The sequence below is a fragment of the Mauremys reevesii genome, linkage group 10 (genome assembly GCF_016161935.1).
Source record: "Mauremys reevesii isolate NIE-2019 linkage group 10, ASM1616193v1, whole genome shotgun sequence".
Lineage (NCBI taxonomy): Eukaryota > Metazoa > Chordata > Testudines > Geoemydidae > Mauremys > Mauremys reevesii.
Window position 1 is genome coordinate 26,645,419 of NC_052632.1, and position 15,875 is coordinate 26,661,293.

At 44.9% G+C, this 15,875-nt stretch overlaps 1 protein-coding gene across 6 annotated transcripts in view; it reads left to right on the forward strand.

Annotated features, from left to right (window-relative positions):
- Nucleotides 1-15,875, forward strand: part of RNF111 (ring finger protein 111) — a 93,887-nt gene that overhangs the window by 69,079 nt on the left and 8,933 nt on the right. For all 6 annotated transcript variants that reach the window (XM_039490158.1, XM_039490160.1, XM_039490159.1 and 3 more), the window contains exon 11: nucleotides 15,589-15,681. In XM_039490158.1, the coding sequence (XP_039346092.1) occupies nucleotides 15,589-15,681 (93 nt within the window). The remainder of the gene's footprint in view (nucleotides 1-15,588; nucleotides 15,682-15,875) is intronic.

Here is a 15,875-nt window from a genome sequence, read left to right on the forward strand (position 1 = left end):
TAAAAGAGATGCCTGCTGCTCACAAGCCACGTTTGGCCACTCCTGATCTATACAAATCCTAAATCTTTATCAAGTAATTTTTAAATTAAGTTAATGATCTTCCATAGGACAAAACAATTATATTTTCCTCCTCTTTTTTTTTATACCAGATCATAGGTAACATACATGAATAACTTCAGTTACTTTCAGTGCATAGATTCCTAATGTGTACGTCTACTGTAATAGTCCAGTAACCTATTCAGGCATCAAAGGGAATAAGATTCATGTTCTTTATGCATCTTTGTTCCAGCTTATAACTATAAGACTAACAAATTTTGGGGAGCGGTGGAAGAGGTCTGGTAAACTTTAACTCTCAGCCTAACCCTTTAGAATTCCAGAGCTCCTCAGCTTTTCATCACATGTTACATAGAATGTATAATTTTAACAGATTTTATAAACTTATTATATATTCATTATTCATTTACATATACAGGTGAAACCCCGTAGGTCTATGGCTCCAGCTAAAATGTCAGATGACCTAGTATTTCCACCACCTTTAGCAGCACCCTATAAATCTTACACTGTAGTTTCCACTCCTGAGGCTTGTAAAAGATATCTGCTGAACCTACAAAGAAAAGGTGCAAGACCTTTCTCCACATAGATGACCTTTCATCCATCAGCTTGTAGAGGCAGTTAAAGGAAAAGTGTGTGGGTTTTTTGTGATCTAATTCCAGTAGGACAGTTTATGGGGTTGAAGGGTTTAGTAAGGGATATAAGATGTTAATTGCTTGTATTTTTTGAAGGTCCTAATGTGATATACAAAGTGCTTGCAGCCTGCCTTAAAGTGCATACTTGTGCACTAGTTTAAACAGCTGTGCTCCTTCTGTCACCTTTTGGTGGTTCAGGGTTAAGCAGCACTGCTATAAAAAAAAACATGGTGGTCTGAGGTGTTTTGGGTCCTTTGAACCTTGCTGCAGATAGGAGACTACTTGGTAAAGTTAACATCATGGATGGAGTTTTTAAATCTCAAAAGTGTTAGGATGACCTGTGACAGATGAATGTGAAGGGAGAAGGCTAGAGCCCTGGTAGGGTAACCATGCTTTGAATTCAGTGCATATAATGAACCACAATGATGCATGGTATCATTGACCATGAAGTTGGTGGTGGGGGGGGGGTTGGACACGGCTGTCTGCTCTAGCAGGGATAATGTTGTTCAAGTGGTGAGTTCTCCTAGTTCCCACTATCTCAGAGGGTAGCATTGGATAGCTGCTATTTTGCCTATAGATCTCTCTTGTGGGGTGCTACAAGTTTTGTTTCTACAACCCTTCTGTTTAATCTGAGGCCATTGAGGGAGAAATAGTGGAGTGGTTTGGGCTGCAGTGCCAGGAGAATTCTGACAACGGTCAACTCTAAAACTTTAATTGGGTCCAGGTGATACATACTCTTTGTTGTGTCTAATCTACATTCGGTTTTGGATGGGGGCTGAAATTCCAATCCAGACAAAAAGATGGTGGTGGTAGGTGTCTGGGTGCAAACATCTAGCGAAAGAAAAAGGGTTTTCCCACCTTTTGTTAGCAAGATGTTTAGAGGCACTTTTTGGATTGAGGGAGTTTTAACACAATTGAAAAGCAAACTCTCTTGAGCTAACACAAATGAAAAACACACTCTCTCCGCATCAGGACAGGACACCCATTTTTTTCTAAAATAGATGTGGTCTACATTTTTGAGGGGCGTTTGGCAGTAATGTTGTTCAGTGGAGAGTTTTTAACTCTGGAACTGACTCCCCCACATGTAGAGACAGAGCTACGTAGCGTTTGATCTTCAGTTTGTGCAATGGGGCCTGACCATCTGTCCTGACCTTTTCTTGAACATCCACTCTGGGAAAGGTTTGAGACTTCACTGGGGTAGGGACTTCAGCAAATCAACTGATTAATTATTCAGATGTTGTTGTTTCATATTTTCAGTTTTGTGCAAACACTTAAAGAATTTTATAAGCACTTTGTAGAGATTTCAATGAATAAATTCTGTGGTCGCCATATTATAAGAGCAATAAGGGATGGAAGATTGGGAAGGGCAAGCTAAAAATGTCGAAAATGAAGGGTAGCGGAATCCTTAATCTCTTTATAACAGTAGCAAATCTTAGTTCAACAAGGCAATCTTGGCAAAATGGGAGTCAGGGAGGAGGGTGAAGAATGAGTATAAGGGAAAATTATATTGGCTGCAAATAAACATTTTAAATTTATTCAGATTGGCTTTGAAGTTCCCATTCATCTCAATGATATGTGGTGGGGCAGAGACAGAAGTAATTTTTGCATTGGAAAAGGTTAACTAGGAATTTTTAAAATAACACTAAGGCCTTGTCTACACTACAAGACTATTTCGAATCAACTTAGTTCGAATTTGTGGATTCGACCTTATGAAGTCGAATTTGTGTATCCATACTAAATACACTAATTCGAATTTCTGAGTCCACATTAACGGGGCCAGCGTCGACTTTGGAAGCGGTGCACTGTGGGAAGCTATCCCACAGTTCCCGCAGTCCCCGCTGCCCATTGGAATGCTGGGTAGAGCCCCCAATGCCTGCTGGGGGAAAAAATGCGTCGAGGGTGGTTTTGGGTAACTGTCGTCATTGAACCGTCAATCACTCCCTCCCTCCCTGAAAGCGCCTCCGGGCAATCTGTTCGTGCACTTTTCTGGTCAGTGACAGCGTGGACGCCACAGCACTGCAAGCATGGAGCCCGCTGCGATCCTCGCCGTTTTCTCCTCCTCGCACTTTATCGTCCACCTCTTCCACATTCAGCTGCTGAGAAATCGGGCTACTTTTCAATGGTTCTGCAAGAACTGGGGGACCATAGGGGACGTTTTACCAACATGAACGTCGGATGGCCAGGCAAGGTTCCTGATGCGTGTGTTCTCAGGAACTGTGGGCTGCTCAGACGCCTGCTGGAAGGTAGTTTCTTCCCGTACCACGAAATAACTGTTGTGGATGTGCATTTGCCTATAGTGATCCTCGGTGACCCAGCCTGCCCGCTAATGCACTTGCTCATGAAGCCCTATACAGGCGCCTGGGACAGCGACAAGGAACTCTTTAAATACCAGCGAGCAGCGTGACCTGTGACTGTTCAGTTTCTTTACAGAGAAGCTGAACCTGCCCCTGTTTCTTTACCCAGTTACTGTTGACTCTCCTCTTCGGTTAAATACCCCGTTCTCCCCGTTTCCCCCACTTCCAAGACACGTGTAAAAATAAAATACATGTCACACTGTTACTGAGGAGAGGTTTCTTTATTCATGACTTTTCGTTAAAGGGTTGAAACTGCAGACTGTGGTGGGTAGGGTGTGCGCTGATGTAAAGACCGCCTCTAAACTCAAGGAATGACAGGCTCCTGCTCCTATAGCGGTCCGCATTGCCAGACTGTTTGTTTCAACGGAGCCTGTCATCCCTCCTTTTTGGGATTCTGTGTGCGGGGGGCTATGTGGCCTTGTGGCGGAGGAGGACGGATACAGATTCCTCTGCTGCGTGACTCAGCGGTCCAGGACAAGGACCGCTGTATAAGATCTGTAACCGCTCTCCCCCGCTAAAAAGTCACATCCCCACCGCCCACACAGAACCTGGAAACCACCTCCCATACCGACCACGGTGCCTACTGACTGCACTGTGTGTGTGACCCGCTGCTGATCCGGCCCCCGTGTCTGTACCCTGGGAAAGGTGCCTGTCCTATGCAATTAGCAACGCACTTCCCCACGCACCCCATTCAAACACAGTCTTCAGTGAAAAAACATGACGGAAACAGTACTTAACAGCAAAGTATTTTTATTACTTAAGTACACAGTTATGGGATGGGACTGGGATTGGGACTTGTTTGAGTCCGGAAGGGAAGGACTTATGCAAACGTAGGGTATGACAACTTTTGGTTACTTGAGCACTCTGCTGGGGTGCAGTGACAGTATTCACGGCCCAGGGCGGGCATCCTCCTGGTTATTTAGGGTGAGGGGGGTAGGTGACTTTGTGGCGGGGAGGCGGTTGCAGAGATACTGCCGGGGCTCTGTCCTGCAGCGGTCCTGCAGAACATACACAAGTCGCCGGGCGTGTCCGTTTGCTCCCTCACTAGTACAAGCATTGCTTGAGTCGCCTGCTTGTGTTCCTCACGCCACCTCTCCTCCCATTCGCTGTGTGAGCGCTGGTACAGAGAGACTTTCTCCCTCCACTGCCTCTGCTGGTCCGCCTCGGCTAGGTAGCAGCCCACACATTCATCGAAAATCGTGTCCCTTGTCTTTTTCTTTCGCCGCCTAATCTTCGCCAGCCTCTGCGAGGGGGATGCTGTGGAAGGTCTGGAGACAGTGGAAGCTGTGAGATGGGAAACAGTTAGTGAATTCCTTGCAAAGATACTTTTTTGCGAACAATTAACTGAGTCTAGGCTGTCTCTGTGAATTTTTGTTGAGACCCTGTGCCTGCTGTTGCACAAATCATTTGCGCTGGTGGATTCTGGGTAAATGTCGCCAGTCATTCCTTCCTCCGGGAAAGCAACGGCAGACAATCATTTCGAGCACGTTTTCCATGAAATGCCCTGGCACACGCCATAGCGTGGCAACAATGGACCCTATTTTGCCTTTTGTGTATGTCACCGTATGTGTACTAGATGCCGCTGACAGAGGCGGACCAGCAGCGCTACACAGCAGCATGCTTTTGCTTTTGCATGACAGCGATGGTTACCAGGCATACTGTACCGTCTACCATACCATGAACTGGTAAGAAGACGGTAATAAGATGGTCATGGTTACCTGTCCTTTTGCACTGCGCCATTTGGTGCTGTCATAAGTGCCCCTGGCCGATCAGCCAGGGGCGCAAAAGCAAAATTTGGGAATGACTCCCCGAGTCAATCCCTCCTTTTTGGGTATCTAAAAATAGAATCAGTCCTGCCTAGAATATGGGCAACTGTACTAGAGAACCACTGTATCATAGAACCAGAGAGCACAGCTGCTCTCTGTCCAATCATGCATAAATTTTGAGCTGAATGCTATTCACAGGGTGTGCTCCTGAAACAACCCCAGCTGTTCATTCCGTTCTTCCCCCAGCCTTCCTGGGTTCCAATACCATTGTCCCCCCACTTGTGTGATGAAGTAATATAGAATGCATGAATAAGACACAGGTAGTCGTTTGTGAGAAATGAGTGGAAGGAAGCCTCCAGCTGCAATGATAGTCCAGAGATGACATTAAGGGGTGTGGAGGAGGGAGCCAATCATCCCTCTGCTAGTCCAGGGGCAATTGAATCTTTTCTTTACAATGAAGGGTGGGGGCTGATGGAGCTCAGCCCCCTGTTGCAATGATGAGGACGGTTACCAGCCATACTGCACCATCTACCATGAAAAATTAGGACCAGGCGACCTTGATCGACCTGTCCCAAGCAAGTTGGTATGGTTACCAGTCCTTTTGCACTGCCCCATGTGCCAATAGGCTGATGATGAGGACGGGTAGCAGTCCTATTGTACCATCAGCCACCCATGGCGGGGTGGGAGGAAGGATGTTGTTGTTGAGTGCTGCAGCAGCGCGTCTATCTGCAGCATTCAGTACAGATACGGTGACATGTAAAAGAGTCAACAGAGGATTGTTTTCCCTTTAACTTCTGGGAGTCGGGGGGGGGGTGCGTAAATTGCCGAGCTATGCCCCGACCCACCACGGACACTGTGTTTGACCCTAGAAGCATTTGGAGATCAGCCAAGAATGCAAATGCTTTTCGGAGACAGCAGGAACTGTGGGATACCTTGCGTCCTCGTTCCCCCCTCCCTCCATGAGCGTCCATTTGATTCTTTGGCTTTCCATTACGCTCGTCACGCAGCTGCGTGTTGAGTCTGTGCTATGCCGTCTGTCCGTTTATTTATTAAAAATACTTTGGACCAGGCGTAACGTAACAGTTCTTCCCCTACTTAGATGCAGGAGTCTCCGAGCGAGATAACCGTGAGGACGGGCACTGAAGGAGATAGAGAGCGCATGCTGCGTGAAATCTAGCACGAACCACGGACCTATGCAGCCGTGCTCTGGGAGGCAGTGCTCCCTGAATACCGCATGAAAGCCTCGCGCAGAAAAGTGTGCTATCACGGAGCACCCTATCTCCTCAGGAACCTCCTGCTGATGCTTATCGATTAACGGCAGGAGAGCTTCGTGGAGATCTCCCAGGAGGATTTCTGTTCTATCACCATATATACAGAGACCTCCTTTTCACACACTTCAGATTCCTGTTATATTAAGAATAAAAGTTAACATGGTTAAAGCACTTACCGACTGCTCCTACCCCTGATTCAGGATCCGGGTTCATGGCCGGGGAGGGTTGGTAGGGGATCTCCGTGACGGTGATGAAGAGATCCTGGCTGTCGGGGAAAGCAGTATTGTAAGCGCTGTCGCCTGCCTCGTCCTCCACAAACCCTTCCTCATCTTCCCCGTCCGTGAACATCGTCGAGGAACTGTCTGTCGACACTGTCCCATCATCAGAGTCCATGGTCACTGGTGGGGCAGTGGTGGCAGGCTCCGTAGCATCCGTTGGCCACTTCGATTTTTTGGTAGGCTTGTCTGGGGTCCTTGATTTTCACGTGGCACTGCGTTGCATGACGGCTGTATCCTCTGTCTGTATCATGGCTTTGGAGACCTTCTCGTAGGTCTTTGCATTCCGTTTGTTGGAGCGCAGCTCCGAAAGCACAGACTACTCCCCCACACCGATCAGATCGAAGAGTTCCCGGTCAGTCTATGCCGGGTCCCTCTTTCTATTCAGAGATTACATGAACTCCTCTGCTGGAGAGCTCTGCATTGCTGCCGGTGCTGCTGAGCTCGCCCCCATGTCCAACCACAAAATGAGATTCTAACTGTCCAGACAGGAAAAGGAATTCAAATTTTCCCGGGTCGTTTCCTGTGTGGCTGGTCAGAGCATCGAAGCTCAGACTGCTGTCCAGAGCGTCAACAGAGTGGTGCACTGTGGGATAGCTCCCGGAGCTACTAAGTTCGATTTCCATCCACACCTAGCCTAATTCGAACTAGCCATGTCGAATTTAGCGTTACTCCACCTGTCGGGGTGGAGTACCAAATTCGAACTAAAGAGCCCTTTAGTTCGAATTAAATGGCTTCCTGGTGTGGACGGTTGAGCGGTTAGTTCGAATTAACGCTGCTAAATTCGATTTAAAGTCCTAGTGTAGACCAGGCCTAAGATTCTACAGGAAACAGCAGAAATTATGATTATGGAATCAAACTGTTCTTTGCTCAAATTTGCAATGGCCCTGCTCAAATAAAGTACATAATTTATAATATATAAACAGGCTCAGGAATGTATGGATATGGGAGAGACTAGCATGAAGAAAAGAGGATGAGACAGAGAAGCTGTGGGAGTAGATTTTTCAAACTGTATTTTAGCTCCCTGTTTATGTATTTTGGTCATAATATGCTTTAAGATGGTACTTCTGCATGCACTAAACGTCACTGCATGGCAATGGGCTCAAAGGCCACTGATCCTTCCATCGGACTCCAGCCTTGATAGAAATTATCAAGTTGCTTTTGGAATTATGCTGCTCTTGAAAGATATTGCTGTTTTCCCTCAATAGTCTGTAGTTGCCAACATAATCACTTAATGGTATGCTATGCTACATTAGGTGACAGCCTGTTCTGAATGTGCAATAGAGCTGGTTGATTTTCACAAAAAGAACTGCCTCAAAGTACATTATTTATTTTTGGCCTGAAATCAACTTTTTGTTTCTCCTTAAAGAATTGCGAATACTGATCCCCACATGTGGTATGTAGGTATGCTCTATATGAAAAGCAGAAACTCTCTCTAAAAGCAAAAAAAACAGAGTCCTTGTCGCACCTTCGAGACTAACAAATTTATTTGGGCATAAGTTTTTGTGGGCTAGAACCCATTTCATCAGATGCATGAAGTGAAAAATACAGAATCAGGTATAAATACGTGAAAGAATGGGGTTGGTTTACCACGTGTGAGGTCAGTCTAATGAGATAAATCAATCAGCAGGATATTCTATATTTTAGGACTCTCTCTAAAAGCAGTCTCTGTTGGGACCACGTGCATGCTTGCTAGTGGATCTGGACGTTCAGATTTGAGAATATATGCACTGTGGCCTTGATCCCACCCAGTTTCTGTTAATCTACTGTGATAAAGAACTTCAAAGTTTGGGTCTTCTGTATTTACCCTGAGGAGCTTTTTACATGTTTTGTTTAGTGGTGTTAACAGTTACAGAAGTTCTGGTTCTTCTTCAAATGGTAGTATCTCATACCAACTTTCCCAAAATAATCAGGATGATATTTGTCAAAGTTTTAAATTCTGTGGGGGTATGCACCCCCACAGAATTTAAAAGAGACTGCCTCCAGTGGTACAACTCATTCTGAGTAGTATCTGCAGTCCTGGTTAGTTCCACACCAACTGTTAGGCTCTGATGGCATTGAAGCAATCAGGATTCAAATAACATGCCTCTTGTACAGAGACAAGCTGTCTTCCATCTTGGTCAAGTGTCTTTGAGAGGGACCTTCCCTACCCTCCCTGGGCCTGCTGTATTTGTATGCACTTACGTGCTAATCAAGGAAAGGCTGAGAACCAGTTGAAGGCTTTTCTATTGGAATTGGCCTTACATATTCAGTTTCTCATGTCCCCAGTCCAAGCACCCACTTGACACAAACTCTGTTTTGAAGTTCCTAAGGCAGAAGTGCAGAGCAGCTTTGAGATGCCAATATGACTGAAGGCTGGCTTCAAAAGCCTTGAGTCATCTACATTCCTCTCCACCCCATGCCCCTGGCTACTCACTCTCCAGATTTGAGTAATAGGAGACACTCTGGATCTATCTGGTCATTTACTGCTAGAGAGGGATACAGGGTCATTTGAGGCTATGTCTACACTACTCAGCTTTTAGCGACAGGGCTGTGTTGCCACAGCCATGCCGCTAAAAGTCGCGCAGTGTAGCTGCTGTTTGTCAGCTCTCCTGCTGCTAAAAAACTTCCACCCCCAACGAGCGGCGTTTGCGTTGTCAGCTTGAAAGTGCTTCTGCCAACAATGAGCTGTTCACACTGGCACTTGTCGCGGCAAAACGTTTGTCTTCCAGGGTTTTAGTTTTTTTAACGCCTCTGAAAGACAAAAGTTTTGTTGTTCAATTGCCAGTGTAGACACAGCCTTAGTGACTACTGACGCTCTGTTTAGTAACTCTTTTCCCCCAGCCAGCAGCAGCAGTTCTTGGCAGATTCTGCTCTCCCCTATTACACCTACTTTTCTGATTCTTCCTCTTTGTTGAATCTCAGTGGAACTTGCACTATCTCTTGGGGTTCATCTGCTTCTAAGCTCTGAGACCTGCATTCAGGGTTTGGACTCCGCACCATCTGGAATGGTGATAAGATGCCCTTTCCAGGGCTCTTTCATCTATAAGGCTTTGCGGAGGCACGTCTCTCCTCAGAAGAGATGGAAGAACATATCTGCTGGTAGAGGGGTAGGCAATGTAGCACCTCAGGCTCAAATTCTAGAACAGTGGTTCTCAAACTTTTTTTTTTCCCTGCAAACCAGTTGAAAATTGCTGAGGGTCTTGGCGGACCACTTAATGATCTTTCCAAATGTTATTTGTACTGCTAGCTAACTATTGTAAAGCTTTGGATAAAAGCGCTATATAAAAAATACTTAATAATAATTGTTTTTTTCGTTCTACAAATAAAAGTACACAACTCATTTTAATAGCAGTAGTCTTACCTTTCTAATGTGATGGATGTGTCTTCTCTACCCCGCTGTGGCAGCCCCCAAGCTGGGGCTGAGAAGAAGGGGGGGTCTCTCTTCCTCTCTTCCCCCACCGCAGCAACTCCCGAACTGGAGCTGGGGAAAGTCGCCTCTTTCTCTGGCCGCTACAGCCCTGCACATCCCAGATTCCTCCCACCCCCTCTTCTCACCTCACTGCCCCCTCCCACCTGCCCCCTCCCACCTACCCCCTATCCCCCAAAGGCCACCACCTCTCCTTACATGTGTGTCTTCTCCAGGGTCCAGGTACCTAATTAGTGGAGCCACACCTGCGTAGCTCCACTAATTAGGTGGGTGGCTCTTCATTCTCTTGTGTGCAGCTGCCCAGGCGCACACCTTAGAGGGAACTATCCACAGACCAACTGAATGGAGTTCGCAGACCACAGTTAGAGAACTTCTGTTCTAGAAGTTTTCTCTGTGCTATAGGGATATTCAGAACCACTGTCTTTGTAGGAACTCTTCAAGCCATTAGTTTTTTTGGCCATTGTCTCAGTCTTTTGAGGGTTATCTCTGCTACCAAGTCTCCAACTGGACATTGGCTTCATCTTCTAGGCTGATGTAGCTTCAATAGATTGGTAGCTTCTGTACTGACTCTGAGATCTAATCCCAGAGTGGTTGAACCACATGGTTCCACCCTTAAGAGAGGTGAAGGAAGCCAGGCCTGTCACCTGAAGGCAGTGATTAAAGTGGTGTGAGGCTGGGGGCGGGGGGTGGTTACAGACCCAGCAGATTTATTCTTTTAAAATCAAGCTGGTTGCTGAGGGGCACACTTTAAGAACTATCATACCAAAGCTGCTGCTCCCCTCACTTTTTTTCAGACCACTTAATGCATTGCCTGAGGGTTGCTCTCAAGAAGGACAAAAAGGGGGACTAAAACTCAGCTCTCCATGTAACTGTGACAGAAGGACTGAGATTTCCCTTCCAACTAGAATACATGCAAACTAGGTGTCTCCCTGGGTAGGGGTTTCAAAGAACACCAGGCCTACTTCAGAAAAGGGGGAGAAATTACTGGTAGGTAAGTAAATTATACTTTTGACCCTCATGGGCACATGACACTCTATGATCCATTACAGCTGGGAAGTAGGCAGCAGTAAAACAAATCTCCACAAATGGAAGGGGAACTTAGAAATTAAGAAAACTGAACCAAAAGGAAAAACAGCTCTTATTTGAGCATCCTGGAAACACTTGAACCTCAGCTTGAACGGTTTTAGGGCTTCCATGCTGCATGATGCAGCGGCTCCAAAGCTATACAGACCGTGGAAGTCTGGCATCCCTAGTAGCCCACCAGATAAAACTTCATCAAACCGAACTCACTTTCATGAGACAGCTTGAGTTCAATGAACTGCCATTTTCCAGTGAAACTCTGATCAGGAAATTTCCAGCCAGCTCTACTAACCACCTAAGCAATGATAGAACAAGCCCCAATTTACTGGCCTACTCTGCCTGAAAAACTGATTGCTCGGCTACAGTTTTGCGGCTGCTGCTGCCCCTTGAAGAGAGAGTGTAATGCTAATATTAATCATACATATATAAGTAAATAAATACAGGAGATGGAGAGGATAGTAAGAACAGAGCTGGGTCAAAGCACTTAAGCTTGAAGCTCCTTGCTTATGTAAAAATTCTGAGATTTAAATCCTTGATGAAGTGGTTACCCAGTTGTACAATATCGGGCACTGTCCTCCCTTAATGCTAACAGTTGGCAGAATTGTAGCTATTCAAATTGTCCATTGATGCTGGCAGACTGAAGGGGTGAGCATCTAGACACTCAGCAACGTCCATTGGATGAAAGCTGCTGTCAGGTTCAATAAAATGGTAGGCTAGGCCAATTTGGCATGCTGAAAGGGGAACTGGAAGCAGAAAAGCATACTTGCCCCTCTTCTGCAGATTCCAGCTATTTTGGTGGTCTCTTGGCACATGCAGGTGGGTATGGTTGAAAAATCAGGCGGAGTTAGACCACATCGACCTAAGGGAAGCCAGACAGAAAATGGAAGGTCTCTTTGCATTGAGAGGTGAGCAGTCTTGGCGAGATCATTCTGTGCTGCATTCTGCAAAAAACTGTGCTAAAATGGTGGGCTGGACTAGCCTATGCTGGCGCGCACACACACTTGAGGGTGCCAAGGTAACAGAGGGTTCACCAGCACCAGCAGGCTGGTAGTATGAACCAGACCGCTTTGATGACTCATTAAGGCAAAGCCCATGGACAGTGTGGTGGAAAATGGCAGATGGAAAAAGGCCATGGTGCAGAAACTCACATCCGAGGGAGCTGCAAGGAGAACAAAGTCAGTGCACAGAACCCTCAGGGTGCCTTCAGATAATGGCAGCTGATAACAAATAAAGGGTAATTGAGCCATTGAGTGGGTTATTGTGTTGGGATTTTTTAAACGGGTTTCAGTTTCCAAGCCTGAAGAGTGAGTTGCCCTTAGAGGGCAGCTGATAGAACCATCAAGGAGTCAGGGGTTCAAGATACAAACCACAGCAAGAACCAGCTATGGCCATTCCTGGAACAAGTAGGCAGAAATACCTGGTTACTGTGTCAGTCTGCAATTGGTGAGGCTTCCTGCCCTCTGGGTTTTTCTGCTCCCCTAATATATCAGCCTCTTGGTGACAATCCTGGACACCATATTTTACTTCAGGCAAAACAAAACACTCAGGAGACCTCTGGCTTACTGCTTCCAAAATGCCAGTTTCTGCTGCTGAATTCCCACCCCTAGCAGCTTTAGGCTTGCCTGTCATATTGCTGTACCCCACTTCCCCCCCCCACACCTGCTTTAACGGGGCCAGCTCCACTGCTGTGTTTTCTCATCAAATATTGTTTTGCTGTAGATTCCTGTTTTCAAATGGGAGCGGGGGGGAGGGGGGGGTATGGACACCAAAGTTGGGGAGAAGGGGGAGGAAGAAATGAGAATGGAAAGAGCTCCTGCCTGGAAGATAGGAGGTTCTACTATGGCCTGCCCTCCCTCTTTCTTTTAGTGGAGACAAGACACTGGGGAGTTAGAGAAGCAATTGGTTCTCAGAACAGCTCAGAATGTAATGTCATCAAGTGGAAGCTAGAGAGGTTATTTAAAAAAAAAAAAAAAAACCACCAAGAAGCCTCCATACTTGTAAAAGGAAGAGGAATAACCCAGATTACCAGTAACTACTGTCTTTCCAAATAATTGTTCATAGACATCCCTCCCACCAAACTTGCCCTCTTTTAAGTCACAGCCAAACTCTTTATATTGTCATGTTCATACTATCAGATCTGTGAGGGAAATATATGTGGGTCTCCAAAAGACGCTGCTTTTTTGAGAGAGAGAGAGAGAGGGAGGGAGGGATCAGTTCTGCAGGTAAATGTATGCACATTGAACAAATCTAGCTTTATACTGGCAATTATACTGAGTTACATTTACTGGTGAGTAACCCTTTGTAAAGATCCATCATGAATGTTGCATAACAATTTAGCTGTGTACACTTAGACTGATCCACTCAAGAGTCTTGCCTCCTAGCCTTTTGAGTCACCTTGTTAATAAGAATTGAGGATGGGGACATGTACTTGTTACCTTTATATTAGTATTCGAATATTTGCTAGTCTGAGATTCCTGTTCGGTTGCATACTTAGAGAGAACTCTCCTTCTGTGCTAAGCCTGGCACTGGGATTCCTGTCAATTTATAGTAAATACTCCAATATACCATGTACGAGTGTGAATGAGTGTGTGTGTGTTTTGCATTGGCAACAACTCCTATCTCATTACTTCATTAGCACACTGTAAAATATTTGAACAAAATATATTTTCACAGTGAACTGGTACAAATAAAATCATTGTTGCTGCTGCCAAAGCATTTAAAGTTACTATTAGTTAAACTAAAGTAATATTAAATTAAATAGTGGAAAGATACCTACCTTGGTAGTCCTATCCATAGAGCCCTGCCAAATTCATGGTCCATTTTGGTCAATTTCACGGTCATGGGATTTTTAAAATAGTAAATTTCATGATTTCAGCTATTTAAGTCTGATCACTGTGTAATTGTAGGGGTCCTGATCCAAAAAGGAGTTGTGGAGTGGCTCTGTGTGTGTGTGTGTGTGTGTGTGTGTGTGTGTGTGTGTGTGTGTGGTGTTACTGTAGGGGGAGGTTGCGGTACTGCTACTCTTATTTCTGCACTGCCTTCAGAGCTGGGCAGCTGGAGGGTGGTGGCTGCTGGCCGGGAGCCTAGCTCTGAAGGCAGAGCTGCTGCCAGCAGCAGCACAGAAATAAGGGTGGCATGGTATGGTACTGCCACCCTTACTTCTGTGCTGCTCCTGGTGGGACGCTGCCTTGAAAACTGGGTGCCCAGCAACAGCCGCTGCTCTCCAGCCATCCAGCTCTGAAAGCAGCTCAGAAGTAAGGGTACGAATACCACAATTCCCTCTAAAATAATCTTGCAACTCCCCTGCAACTCCCTTTTGGGTCAGAACCCGCAATTTGAGAAAATCTAGTCTCCCATCTGAAATGGGTATAGTACAGAGTAAAAGCACACCAATCATGGTCCGTAACGTGTTTTTCATGGCTATGAATTTGGTAGGGCCCCACCTATCCATAAAGCTTTTCTTTATGCAGTCCATACAACAAAATATTTTTGAATCATTGTGGATAGAAAGAGACAGCTTACCGATTTGTCATGGCATATTGTCTATGCCAAAACTACCTTAAAGGTGAATTTGATTAGTTCCACTTAATCACATTACATATTTTATAAGTTTGAACAGAAATGATGGAATGAAATCTTTGTTAAACCTTGCTTAAATGTACCTCTCAGTAATAAAAACAAAAAGGACATGGAAGTATTCAGCACAAAAGTGAAAGTTTAAATTCTCCATGGTATCATCTTGCACTTCTGATTTGCTGAAGACATCTCAGGATGCATTATTCTGAGCCATTACTTAGTGCTAGCTGACTCTTGGAAATACTGCTTTCCCCTCCATAAAGTTAAACATAATTTCTGTGCTTACTACTCCTCAAGGTCTTTGGGCGGATATTGCACATTTTGGGGGGCTTGACTCCATTTTCATTTTAGCTTGGCTGCTCACTTTTTAAGGTGAGATGAACGATTGTTATCCTCTTAATAACAAACCATGACAAGAACAGTTTTTATAACAAGTGTTACGGATGTGCTTTCAAAATAAGGTCAGGACTGTTATTCATACATAGTACAGTACTGTAGTACTTAAGGAGACTAGTTGGGATTGGCCCCCAGTGTGCTAGGCACTGTCTAAACATTCATATAATCCCTGCTCCAAGGAGTTTACAGTTTAGGTTATTGGATCGCATTTTAAAGGCTTACCTGAACTTTGGGTGTTATATCTTGGATTTGCCTTTGTAAATTTTAAGTATTAAAAAATGTATTGGGTTGCTTGGGTAAGATAAGAATATTGACCATTGTTATGGAGTAAGTGTTTATCTTGATTCTTATGTAATATCAAAAGTTTAATGTTTGAGACTCTACAGCAGGTTTGATAGTGATTTAACACATCAGTTTAAGGTGTTGGGTTTACCAAAATACGAAAATATTTGAGTGTTTATACAGATCAGGTTGAGATTGTGAGAGAATTGGCAAGGTTTAAAGTATTTGATACATTATGCAGAAGGTGGAGAGAACCATAATAGAAGAGCATCTAGTCTCTCATAAGGTTCTTGGTTCTGGTTATATTAGAGAGCACTACAATAAGGAAGCTCAGTGTGGTGTTTCAGTACTATTAGTTGGAATTGTATGTGATAGTTCAAGTTGAGACTGAGTGACTTTAATAAAAGCAAAAGGATCTTATGTTTTGCAACATGAACAGTAAAATACCGAAACTGTTCTGAATAGGTTTAACTTACGTCTACTATTTGAATAGGTTCCAGACATGGCGGGCTACCCTCACATCCGTTACATTTCATCGGGATTGGATGGAACATCATTCAGAGGCCCTTTCAGGGGCAATTTTGAGGTTTGTAATAGAATAAACATAGATGTATGCCAAAATGTGTTGAGGGAATGAGGGGAGGGTACGCTGCAGGATTAGCCCTGCATATGGATGTAAAAGAAATAAATGTGTAGAAAATGCCCTTCATTTTTAGAATGACTTTTGGCTGTTATCACAGACTAGGAGCAGAATGGATACTAAAAGTGAGTGAATTGTAT